Source organism: Microtus oregoni, unplaced genomic scaffold (genome assembly GCF_018167655.1).
Source record: "Microtus oregoni isolate MIOR12 unplaced genomic scaffold, Mior012 000021F_ref0000039, whole genome shotgun sequence".
In the NCBI taxonomy this organism is placed as follows: domain Eukaryota; kingdom Metazoa; phylum Chordata; class Mammalia; order Rodentia; family Cricetidae; genus Microtus; species Microtus oregoni.
Genome location: NW_024543080.1, coordinates 29,126,498 through 29,139,118, shown reverse-complemented (window position 1 = coordinate 29,139,118; position 12,621 = coordinate 29,126,498). Strand labels below are relative to the sequence as shown.

The 12,621-nt window shown below is 44.2% G+C and overlaps 1 protein-coding gene across 1 annotated transcript in view; it reads left to right on the top strand.

Moving 5' to 3' along the window:
* Positions 1–11,117: 11,117 nt before the first annotated feature.
* Positions 11,118–12,621, top strand: part of Klb (klotho beta) — a 36,403-nt gene continuing 34,899 nt past the window's right edge. Inside the window, exon 1 of the mRNA XM_041671486.1 lies at positions 11,118–11,942. Within this exon, the coding sequence (XP_041527420.1) occupies positions 11,118–11,942 (825 nt within the window). The remainder of the gene's footprint in view (positions 11,943–12,621) is intronic.

Here is a 12,621-nt window from a genome sequence, read left to right as displayed (position 1 = left end):
ACTCTGCATACCTTTTTTTAAAGCAAAAAGATCTTTCAGGGTCTGTAATGATGATATATCATGCATGATGATGTGTGTGTATCAGGCATGATGTGTGTGTATCATGCATGATCATGATGTGTGTATTAGGCATGATGATATGTGTATCAGGCATGATGATGTGTGTGTATCAGACATGATGATGTGTGTGTATCAGGCATGATGTGTGTGTATCAGACACGATGGTGTGTTTATCAGGCATGATGTGTGTGTATCATGCATGATCATGATGTGTGTATTAGGCATGATGATGTGTGTGTATCAGACACGATGTGTGTGTATCAGACACGATGATGTGTGTGTATCAGACACGATGATGTGTGTGTATCAGACACGATGATGTGTGTGTATCAGACACGATGATGTGTGTGTATCAGACACGATGATGTGTGTGTATCAGGTATGATGTGTGTGTGTATCAGACACAATGATGTGTGTATATCAGGCATGATGATGTGTGTATATCAGGCATGATGATGTGTGTGTATCAGACACAATGATGTGTGTATATCAGGCATGATGATGTGTGTATATCAGGCATGATGATGTGTATTAGGCATGATGATGTGTGTGTATCAGACACGATGATGTGTGTGTATCAGGCATGATGATGTGTGTGTATCAGACACGATGTGTGTGTGTATCAGGCATGATGATGTGTGTGTATCAGGCATGATGATGTGTGTGTATCAGACACGATGTGTGTGTATCAGACTCGATGGTGTGTGTGTATCAGACACATGGTGTGTGTGTATCAGGCATGATGGTGTGTGTATATCAGGTATGATGTGTGTGTATCAGACACGATGGTGTGTGTGTATCAGACACGATGGTGTGTGTATCAGGTATGATGTGTGTGTATCAGACATGATGATGTGTGTGTATCAGGCACAATGGTGTGTGTATCAGGTATGATGTATGTATCATCTCAGCCCTTGCTAGACTTGAGAGTTTGCAACCATCCTGAGATACATAGATAGCAAGATCCTGTCGCAAAAAGAAAACTTTACAAAAGAGCATAGGTTTGAATTACTGAACTGGGTCTCACTGTATAGCCTTGGTTGCCCTGAAACTCACAGAGATTGAATTCTTGCCTCAGAAACTGCCTCTGTCTTCAGGGTTCTGGGATCAAAGGTGTGTGCCACCATGCCCACCACTACAGGTCTGAATTTCAAAGGCCTAACAAAAGGAAGTCTAACAAGGTCTTACACAAAATATACATAAAAAATCTTTTTTTTTTTTTGATTTTTCGAGACAGGGTTTCTCCGTAGCTTTTGGTTCCTTCCTGGAACTAGCTCTTGTAGACCAGGCTGGCCTTGAACTCACAGAGATCCGCCTGCCTCTGCCTCCCGGCTACACATGAAGAATCTTGCATTGAGGCAGAGGCAGGTGGGTCTTTGTCAGCTGGAGGCTAGCCTGATCTTCACAGCAAGACTCTGCCTCAAAAAAAATGTTGCAAATGAACACAAATCAGAACTGAATTACTTGATGTATTTCTTTATACTTAAATATTTAGTTATGCTGGGCAGTGGTGGCACACATCTTTAATCCCAGCACTCAGGAAGCAGAAGCAAGTAGATCTCTGTGAGTTGGAGGCCAGCCTGGTCTACAAGAACTAGTTCCAGGACAGACTTCAAAGCTGCAAAGAGTCGGGCGGTGGTGGGGCACGCCTTTAATCCCAGCACTCAGGAGGCAGAAGCAAGCAGATCTCTGTGAGTTTGAGGCCAGCCTGGTCTACAAGAGCTAGTTCCAGGACAGGCTCCAAAACCACAGAGAAACCCTGTCTCGAAAAAAACAAAAAGAAAAAAACAAAAAACCAAAGCTGCAAAGAAACCCTGTCTTGAAAAAAAATTATTTATTCAGCAAGTACAAGGACATCCAAGTTGTCTGACCTCCACATATGTGACATACGTGTATGTGCTCCACATGTGTACACGGTACATTAAAAAAAAGCAGACAACAAACATTGACTACTCACAACAGAAAAATTTTTTTATTTTTATTTATTTATTTATTTATTTATTTAAGATTTCTGTCTCTTCCCCACCACCGCCTCCCATTTCCCTCCCCCTCCCCCAACCAAGTCCCCCTCCCTCGTTGGCCCAAAGAGCAATCAGGGTTCCCTGCCCTGTGGGAAGTCCAAGGACCACCCACCTCCATCCAGGTCTAGTAAGGTGAGCATCCCAACTGCCTAGGCTCCCACAAAGCCAGTACGTGCAGTAGGATCAAAAACCCATTGCCATTGTTCTTGAGTTCTCAGTAGTCCTCATTGTCCGCTATGTTCAGTGAGTCTGGTTTTATCCCAGGCTTTTTCAGACCCAGGCCAGCTGACCTTGGTGAGTTCCCAATAGAATATCCCCATTGTCTCAATGTGTGGGTGCACCCCTCATGGTCCTGAGTTCCTTGCTCGTGCTCTCTCTCCTTCTGCTCCTGATTTGGACCTTGAGATTTCTGTCCGACATCAGAAGAAATTTAAGATCAATAAAAATATGAAAAGATGTCCAAACTTTTCACTATAATCAGATAAATGCACAAAAATTCAAGATAGAGACCTTACCAAACAAAAAGAAGAAAGGGTAGGGAGAAAGGAAGAACACAGTCCAGTAAGGTGGTAAGTACCTGTAATCTCAGCACTTGGGAGGATGTAGGAAGGAAGGTCAGGAGTTCAAGGTCATTCTCAGCTATCTAGTATATTCAAAACCAGCCTGGGCTGCATGAAACCCTGTCTTCCTTACCACGAAAGAAACATCAAGGGGGCTGGAGAGATGGCTCAGAGGTTAAGAGCATTGCCTGTTCTTCCAAAGGTCCTGAGTTCAATTCCCAGCAACCACATGGTGGCTCACAACCATCTGTAATGAGGTCTGGTGCCCTCTTCTGGCCTGCAGAGATACACATAGACAGAATATTGTATACATAATAAATAAATAAATATAAAAAAAAAGAAACATCAAGTGTCTATTTAGATCTGTTAAGTCAGTCTGCAAGGGTAGAGATTAAATATGGTAGAAATTAGATAAAATCAAATAAAAATAATTTTTACAATTAAACTCCCAGGTTAGAGAAAGGTGGCTCAGCGGGTGGAAAGCGTTTGCTGGCAAGCCTGACTGCATAGAGTCAATCTCTAGAGCCCACATGGTGGAAGGAAAAACCAATTCACACAAGATGACTTCTGACCTTGTGTGAGCTGTGATACACGTGTGTGCCCCCACACAGTAAGTAAATAAATAAATAAATAAATAAATAAATAAATAAATGTACCTTTTTGAGGGAAGGGGAGTTCATGACAATGTTTCTCGGTGTAACAGCCCTGGCAGTCCAGAAACTTGCTTTGTAGACCAGGCTGGCCTCAAATTCACAGAGATCTGCCTGCCTCTGTCTCCTGAGTGCTGGGATTAAAGATGTGCACCACCACCGCCTGGTATAAATGTAATTTAAAAAAATTTACAGATGCCGGGCGGTGGTGGCGCACGCCTTTAATCCCAGCACTCTGGAGGCAGAGGCAGGCGGATCTCTGTGAGTTCGAGACCAGCCTGGTCTACAAGAGCTAGTTCCAGGACAGGCTCCAAAACCACAGAGAAACCCTGTCTCGAAAAACCAAAAAAAAAAAAAAAAAAAGAGTTAGTTCCAGGACAAGAACCAAAAAGCTACGGAGAAACCCTGTCTCAAAAAATCCAAAAAGAAAAAAAAATTTACAGATGGTTGTGAGCCCCCATGTGGATGCTGAGAATTGAACTCAGGACATTTGGAAGAGCAGGTAGTTTTCTTACCCACTTAACCATCTCTCCTCTCAAAAACAGGCTTAAAAATGAGAGCTAAGCACAGTTTCCTGCCTTGACAGTCCCAGCTTCCCTCACAAGGCAGGAGGATTGCCTGAGTCTAGGAGTCTAGGAATTTGTGGTCAGTCTGGGCCTCAAAATAGCAGCAGCAGGAACAACAAGAGCATCAACCCCGGATCATGCTAAATTGAAAAGCTAGACGCAAAGTAGAAGTCCCCGTTATCCTGTCAAGATAAAGCTCATGGCGTGCTCAGATTTACAGCCACAGAGTAGAGCGATGATTGCCAGGGGCTGGAAGGATGCGGGGCAGGGATCACTCACTGGATAAAGAGTGGAGCTGGGGATAAAAAGTTTTGGGTGAAGATGTTGGTGTTTTTCTGGCTAGATCTTTACTGAGATTTTATTGAGACTATAGGTCAAAGTCCATAGAAAATTGGCTATTTTGTTTTGCTGGGTTTTTGCTTTTGTTTCTGAGATAGAGTCTCATGTGTCCCAGCCTGGCCTCAAACTCACAACATAACACCATCCTCAGTATGCAGTGTTGGGGATCAAACCCAGGGCCTCGAGAGGCAAGGCAAGCACTCTACCAACAAAGCCACATCTCTAGTCCTGGGAGTGCAGGAGAAAATCATAATAATTTTTTTTGTTTGTTTGTTTTTTGGTTTTTCGAGACAGGGTTTCTCTGTGGTTTTTGGAGCCTGTCCTGGAACTAGCTCTGTAGACCAGGCTGGTCTTGAACTCACAAAGATCTGCCTGCCTCTGCCTCCCGAGTGCTGGGATTAAAGGCGTGCGCCACCACCGCCCGGCTTTTTGTTGTTTTTTTGTTTTTCGAGACAGGGTTTCTCTGTAGCTTTGGTGCCTGTCCCGGAACTAGCTCTTGTGGACCAGGCTGGCCTCGAACTCCCAGAGATCCACCTGCCTCTGCCTCCCAAGTGCTGGGATTAAAGGCGTGCGCCACCACCGCCTGGCTCATAATAATTTTTTTAATCCATGTAACTGGTCTATCGCTCCATTTATATAGATCTTGTTACTATTGTTTTTGGTCTCAGGCTGACCACGTGTCTGAGGATGACCTTGAACTCCTGATTCTCCTGCCTTCACCCACCAAACTCTGGGATTACAGGAATGTACCACTACATCTAGCTTGTAAATTGAGATAGAGGTTCTTCATCAAACTCCCTCCAATTTCTACCTCTGATGCACTGGAATTTCGGGGGCGAGGGGCTGCCATGCCCACCTGGCATTTGTGTGAGTTCTGGGGATCCAAACTCTTGCCCTGGCTCTTGCTGCCTATACAGCAAGCACTTAGCTACTGAGCTACCTCCCCAGATTGATTTTTTAAGATTATTTTATTTTAAGACAGAACATTGTGTAATGAAAGCTGGCCTCAAGCACACTGATTACAGAGAATGGCCTTGAATTTATTATTATTATTTTAAGATTTTTTTAAGTGTGTTTTATGTGTATGAGTATTCTACCTGCATATATGCCTACATGCCAGAAGAGGGCATCTGTCCCATTATGGATAGCTGTAAGCTACCACGTGGCTGTTGGAAACTGAACACAGGACCTCTGAAAGAGAGGCCAGAGATCTTAATCGCTGAGCCATCTCTCCAGCCCCAGGCCTTTAACTTCTGATCTTCCTGGACAACAGGCATGCACCGTTCAGTTAATACTGTGCTGAGACTCGAACCTAGGGCTTCCAGCATGCTAAGCACGCACTCAGCCAGCTGAGCTACATTCCCCAGCCCTGCTGCTGTCTTTTTAAAAGACGGTGGCTAGTTAGCTTACTTTGTGTACACAGTATGTTTGTGTCCGTGCACACTATGGGAATGCACACGTTCATGTCTCCTCGTCCGGAAAACACTGGAAAGTGGGTGCCCTGCTCTGTCACTCTACGTCACTCTACCTATTCTCTTGTGACAGGACTCGCTAAATCTGGGCCAGGGAGGCTAGCTGGTCAACAGAAGCTCTGTTCCTGCCCATGAGGACATCTGTGTAGAAGTAGAAATGGTCTTTCCTTTCGGCCCCAGACTCTGAGAGTTCCAGGGCCCTAGAGAGCACCAGCTTGCACATCTTCTTGAATGGAGTGTTTCTCCAGATTCTGAAAGGTGTCAGGGCTCGAGAAGCTGCCACACCCGGAGATGCATGTCCTTGCCACCCCGTGGCAATCCTTCAATCATTCTCTACTCCCTGGATATTGAATGCTACCTGTGTGCGTTATACAGATATTTAAATGCATTTCTTTATAGTTTTTGTGTGTGGAGGAAAAAAAAATCTGCCCCTCAAACTAGGGCTTACAAAGCCGTAGCCATGACAAATTTCAAAACAATAGTAACAATAAAACCCAGGGTCTCAATGTATGGCACTCACTGGACCAGAACTCAATATATAGACCAGGCTGACCTAAATCACCCAGAGATCTGTCTGATTAACCACACCAGGCCCCCTGTTGAACTTTCTCTTTGTATACATACTGGGGATTCAAATTCAGGTCCTCAGGCCTGCACAGGAAGTGCTTGTACCCACTAAACCATATTCCCAAGTCCAATTTAACCTTTTCAATATCAGGTTTTAAGATTTTATTGATGGAGTACAAGAAAGCAATTTAAAAAGATTTTATTATTATGCATACAGTATTCTGCCTGCATGTCTGCCTGCAGGCCAGAAGAGGGCACCAGATCTCATTACAGATGATTGTGAGCCCCCATATGGTTGCTGGGAATTGAACTCAGGACCTCTGGGAGAGTAGCCAGTGCTCTTAACCGCTGAGCCACCTCTCCAGCCCTCTATATTAACTTCCATTTTGCAACTTAACAATAGCTGTTCGTTTGTGCCAGGATTTTCAGCTGATTCTTTGGGATTTTCTGCATAAAACAGTCAAGATCACCTATAAATTTACATTTTTTTGTTGCTTCTCCGTGTGTAGATTTTGTGGTTGCATTAGGTAGAGATTCTAGCATGGTGATGAACTGAGAGAAGAGCAGGTGTGCAGGTCAGTGGTAGAGCGAGCATTAGGGACGTCCCAAGGCCAACCATCAGGTCAACCATCAAGACTGCACACACTAACAGTGATGAGAACAGACATCTGCTTCTTCCTGCCTTAGTGGGAAAGCATCTGGCTTCTCATCAGGAAACTTTTACCTCACTGAGTCACACACATACACATTTTGTTTAACCTTACAGATTTTTTTCAGCTGAGTGTGGTGGCACACACCTTTTTCCCCAGCACTCGGGAGGCAGACGCAGGAAGATCTCTGCGAGTTTGAGGCCAGCCTGGTCTACAGAGGAAGTTCCAGGACAACCAAGGCTACACAGAGAAACCCTGTCTCAAAAAAAAAAGTTTAGATTTATTTACCCATATTTTATGTGAGCCCATCTGTTTGCCAGGGTGTGTATACATATGCCACACGGGTGCGTTTGGAGGTCAGAAAAAGCCATCAGACTCCCTGGAACTAGAATTGCAGATGGTTGTCTGCTGCCTGTGAGTGGCTGGGAGCCAAACTCAAATCCTCTTCAAGGGCAGCAGTGCTCTTAACTGCTGACCCTGTTACCAGCCTCAGTCAATATATCTTTAAAATAAATAAATAAAATTAAATATATAAAAGAAGGAAAATTAAAACTCAGCCGTGGTGATGCACACTTTTAATCCCAGCACTTGGGAGACAGAGGAAAATGGATCTCTGAGTTCAAGGCCAGCCTGGTCTACAGAGCTAGTTCCCGGAAAGCCAGGGCTACACAGAGAAACCCTATCTCGAAAAATCGAAAGAAGGGCTGAAGAGATGGCTCAGAGGTTAAGAGCACTGCCTGCTCTTCCAAAGGTCCTGAGTTCAATCCCCAGCAACCACATGGTGGCTCACAACCATCTGTAATGAAGTCTGGTGGCCTCTTCTGGCCTGCAGGCATACACACAACAGAATATTGTATACATAATAAATAAATAAATATTAAAAAAAGAAAGAAAAATCGAAAGAAAAAAAGAAAGAAAGAAGAAAGGAAAAAAAGAAGGAAGAAGGAAGAGGAGAAGAAGGAAAATTAAACCACAACTCACCATCCAACCACAAGTTGGTAGAAATTGTGAGTATTTTCTTATAATTTTATGATGGTAACGATCTGATTCGTTCATAAGTCACGCTGTTTTTGACTCAGCTATTCAATTCACCTCCAAGACACAAACAGCCACCGAGCTGCAGCTTCAGTTCCACCTTAAGTATTTAAATGTCTCTGCATGGTCCTCAAAAACATTAATGATCCCTTTGGAACACACCAGACATAGTGGCACGTGGGCTCCTTGGCAAAATCCTGTCTCAGAAAAAGAGAAAAATTGCTCCACCCATTAACTTACTGCAGCTATAGCTGCCCACATAAGACCAGCCCAAGAGCCAGACCTGGCTGCGCAAGCCTTCAGTCCTAGCACTCACAATGTAGGTGTGTCCCTGTGAGGGCCTGGTCAGCTTCATCTGCTTAGTAAGTTCCAGTACGTCCAGTGCTACATAGTGAAACCCTGTCTCAAAAAACAAGCAAAACCAACCTACACAAGATCAAGTCAGTGGATATTTCAGCAGGACAGGTGAGCTATTGGCAGCTGATGACTTCTGGGGTTGAGTCAGATTTCTTTAAGGGTGTGGCCCTTCCTAGGTTGACCATACTCCAGTGGATGGCCCAACACCCATGAGTATATAGGCAGTACAAATCTGACTCAGTAGTTATCTGGGAATTCAGAGTCAGCATATTCTATATAGTAAGATCTGGGGCAGCCTCTCTCAAACACAAAAGTTGAGAAGGTCTAGGAAGTGGGGGGTGGATCCAGGAGGAATTAGAGAAAGGGAGGGATGAGGGCAAATATGCCAAAATGCCTATGTGAAATTCTCAAAAAATAATAAAATATTTTTAAAGGAAAAAATAATTGAGTCATGATTAACTTCAAGAATTATTGCACTGGGGCTGGACAGATGGCTCAGTGGTTAAGAGCACTGCCTGCTCTTCCAAAGGTCCTGAGTTCAATTCCCAGCAACCACATGGTGGCTCATAACAATCTGTAATGGGATCTGGTGCCCTCTTCTGGATTGTGGACATACATGCAGGCAGAACACTGTATACATAATAAATAAATAAATAAATAAAATATTTTTAAAAAGAATTATTGCACCAAAGGGTGATGGCACACACCTTTAATCCCAGCACTTGAGAGGCAGAGACAGGAGGATCTCTGTGAGTTCAAGCCTAGCTTCATCTACAGGGTGAGTTCCAGAACAGCCAGGGCTCCATGGAGAAACACTGCCTCCAAAAACCAAACCAAAACAACAACAATTAAAAAAAACAAACCCAGACACGATCTAGATAAAGGGAGACTCACATAGCCAGTGGGGGGGGGCACACCTGGGAAAACACTGATGCTGAACTGGGTGTGGGCAGGTTAGTGTGTGTGTCGAGCTAGAGGGAGGTGTGCACACACCGGCTCAAGTGATGATAAGGGAAGCCTGAACCAAGTCAGAGCCGGGCTTTCAACACTGCCTGTGACTGCCACTTACTGGACTCTTTTCCTTCCGTGTAAAAAAAAATGCTTTTTCTCTGGGGAGGCTGAGGCAGCCCACATGGATGACAGGCGGGGTCAACCTTGGAGACACAACAAAACCCTGTCTGTAAATCCAGCACTCAGAGGCTGAAGCAGGAAGAGCTTCAGACGTCCCAAGCCAGCCTGAACTACAGAATGAGAACCTGTCTCGGATAGTTTTTTAATTTAAGTTTATTGAGCATTTACTATGTGTCCATCTCTAGTTGAAGTGGCTCAGGTGTGCTAACTTTACCCTCATAATAATCCATAAATATCATCCTTATTATGCTTCTTGGGTTGTTTGTTTTAGTTGACTTTCTTGTTGTTTTTGAGACAGGGTCTCACCATGTAGCTCTGGCTAGCCTGGAACTAACTCACTATGGAGTCTGCCTACCTCTGCCTCTCAAGGGCTGAGATGCTCACCACCACACAATTTATGCTACTTCTATGTAGCAGGAAGCTGTAGTGCACAACTGAGTTCCAGGACAGCCAGGGCTATGAAGTGAAACCATCTAAAATAAATAAATAAATAAATAAATAAAAATTAATTTAGGCCACTTCCTTTGACCTCGTGATGTAAGCCTGAGGCAGGGGAATTGCCACAAGTTACAGGTCAGCTTGCACTACATATCAAGTTCATAGGTAACAGAGTGAGCCCCTGCTTTAAAATAAGAGTCAAAAGAGGACTAGAGACATAGGCCCGTGGTGGGGCATGCACATGTCCTGAGTTCAAGCCCTAGTATTGCCAAAAGAAATTCAATTCATTTACTCCAGCAAATCCTCAAACTCAAGTTATCTCCCACATTCAATGCCACGTAGCCCCGGTGACCTCAAAGTCCTTTTGTAGCCAAGAATGACCTAGAACTTCTGGTCCTCTTGCCACCACCTCCTAGGGGCACCGATCCTAAAGCACCTACTTGGCTTGGTTTGCAGTTCTTTGAGATGGAGTCTTGCTTTGTAGCCAAAATGGCTTTGAATTATGTAGCTTAGGCAGGCCTTAATAGACTCACAGCAATCCTCCTGCTCTAGTCTCCCAACTTCCGGAGTTACAGGCATGAGCCAGTGTGCTCAACTAAGCTGTTTGTTTGTTTGTTTGTTTGTTTTTGAGACAGGGTTTCTTTGTGTAGCCCTGTCTGTCCCGGAACTAACTCTGTACACAAGTCTGGCCTCAAACTCACAGAGATCCACCTGCCTCTGCCTCCCAAGTGCTGGGATTAAAGGCATTCACCACCACTACTCAGTTCAACTAAGTTTTCTTAAAACAGATGACATTTACTAAGAATATTCTTGGGTGTGTATGTTTTTGGTTGAAGTGTGGTAGCCTGCTTTTAATTATTTATTTCCGGCTATTGACTTGTATGTAAAATTGCTTTTCCTAAAACGGGAGATGTTAAAATTACCACTCTAAGACTCTAAGAATAGAAAAGTAGATCCCTTATTCAAATAAAGTTCAAAACGTTCAGAAACGATCTGTGTGGAAGGCTGCACAGACAATGCCACTCTTGGACACCGTTCTCATGGGTTTAACACATTCAAATTAGCGCCAGAGATGCATTCCCATCCATCTCATTTTGCTCATCCCTAGAAGACGACACGTGTTGCTGACTGCACTGAGGCCACCTCCCTCAAACTGCGTGGCTCTCATGACCCATCCTAAGTCTCCCGGTCCAGGCTAATCATTGACAGGGCTTTACAATCACAGGCTTTTGCTGGAAAGCTGATAAAGACAGTCCAGCAGTTCGTGGCAAATGAAGGCAGGCGGTGCAGCGGGGTCTCCAGGGAATGAATGGATTTTCTTCAGCTCTGATGAAAGAAACACACGCTCTAGGAAAACAATGTCCAACAGGGCACTGCAAAGATCTGTTGTGCTGTCAGCGTTTGTTCTGCTGCGAGCTGTTACCGGATTCTCTGGAGACGGGAGAGCGCTATGGGATAAAAAACATTATGTGAGTCCGGTCAATGCAAGTCAGCTGTTTCTCTATGACACTTTCCCTAAAAACTTTTTCTGGGGTGTCGGGACTGGAGCATTTCAAGTGGAAGGGAGTGGGCAGACAGACGGGCGAGGACTCTCGATCTGGGATCGTTTCATCCACACACACCTGAGAGATGTCAACATCACAGCCAAATCCGCCGACAGTTACGTGTTTCTGGAAAAAGACTTGTCGGCTCTGGAATTTTTAGGAGTTTCTTTTTATCAGTTCTCAATCTCCTGGCCACGGTTGTTCCCCAATGGAACAGTAGCAGCCGTGAATGCAAAAGGTCTCCAGTATTACAACGCGCTTCTGGACTCGCTGATACTCAGGAATATGGAGCCCATCGTTACCTTATACCATTGGGATTTGCCTTTGACACTACAGGAGGAATATGGGGGCTGGAAAAACGCAACTCTGATAGATCTCTTCAATGATTATGCCACATACTGCTTCCAGACCTTCGGGGACCGTGTCAAATACTGGATTACAATTCACAACCCTTACCTCGTTGCTTGGCATGGGTTTGGCACAGGTATGCACGCGCCAGGAGAGAAGGGAAATTTAACAGCTGTCTACACTGTGGGACACAACCTGATCAAGGTACTGTACAGCCGACTTCTCACAAGAGCTTCTGAGCTCAGGTGTGGGGGTTCAGACACTCTGTTTAAGGGGTAGTCTAGTAAAAATCGGCACCACTAACTTTATGCTAACTCACAAAGTCTGTCCTTGATTTTTATGTTTAAAGTAAGATATGTTTCATCTTCCAAAGCTGGTATTAATATGTTAGCTTAGTTTCTTTCACAGTTGCAACTGAAGGCCATTTTTAAAAATCTATAGTTATGTGGTTAAAGTTATAGTAATGGGCGTCTAGCTTTATTCTGTGGGAAAGCAGCAGCTTATAGATTTAGAGGTTGGGCTTCTTTTCCAACAACACATCCCGATTCCAGAAGAATATTAATGCACAATCATTCTCAGTACGGATTTGTTGCTCCTGTTCTTGGTGGTACTTAGCTATAGTAGAAAGGGAATCGCCTATAGCTCACCTGTGCATATTAAATATGGAAAGTGAAATGATTTGTAGCCCACGTCTGGCATTATGTGTGCCACGCAGCAAAACAGGTGGGCCGACATGTGTTGGGAGCTAAATGAAAGCAATAATATAAAAACTGGTAATATTAGACCCTACTAAGGTATTTAAAACAATGTGTTTCAGAAGTCAGAATTTATGCTGGAAAATGTTCGGTGTATTAAAGCAATCATGAAAGCACAGGAGAAATAA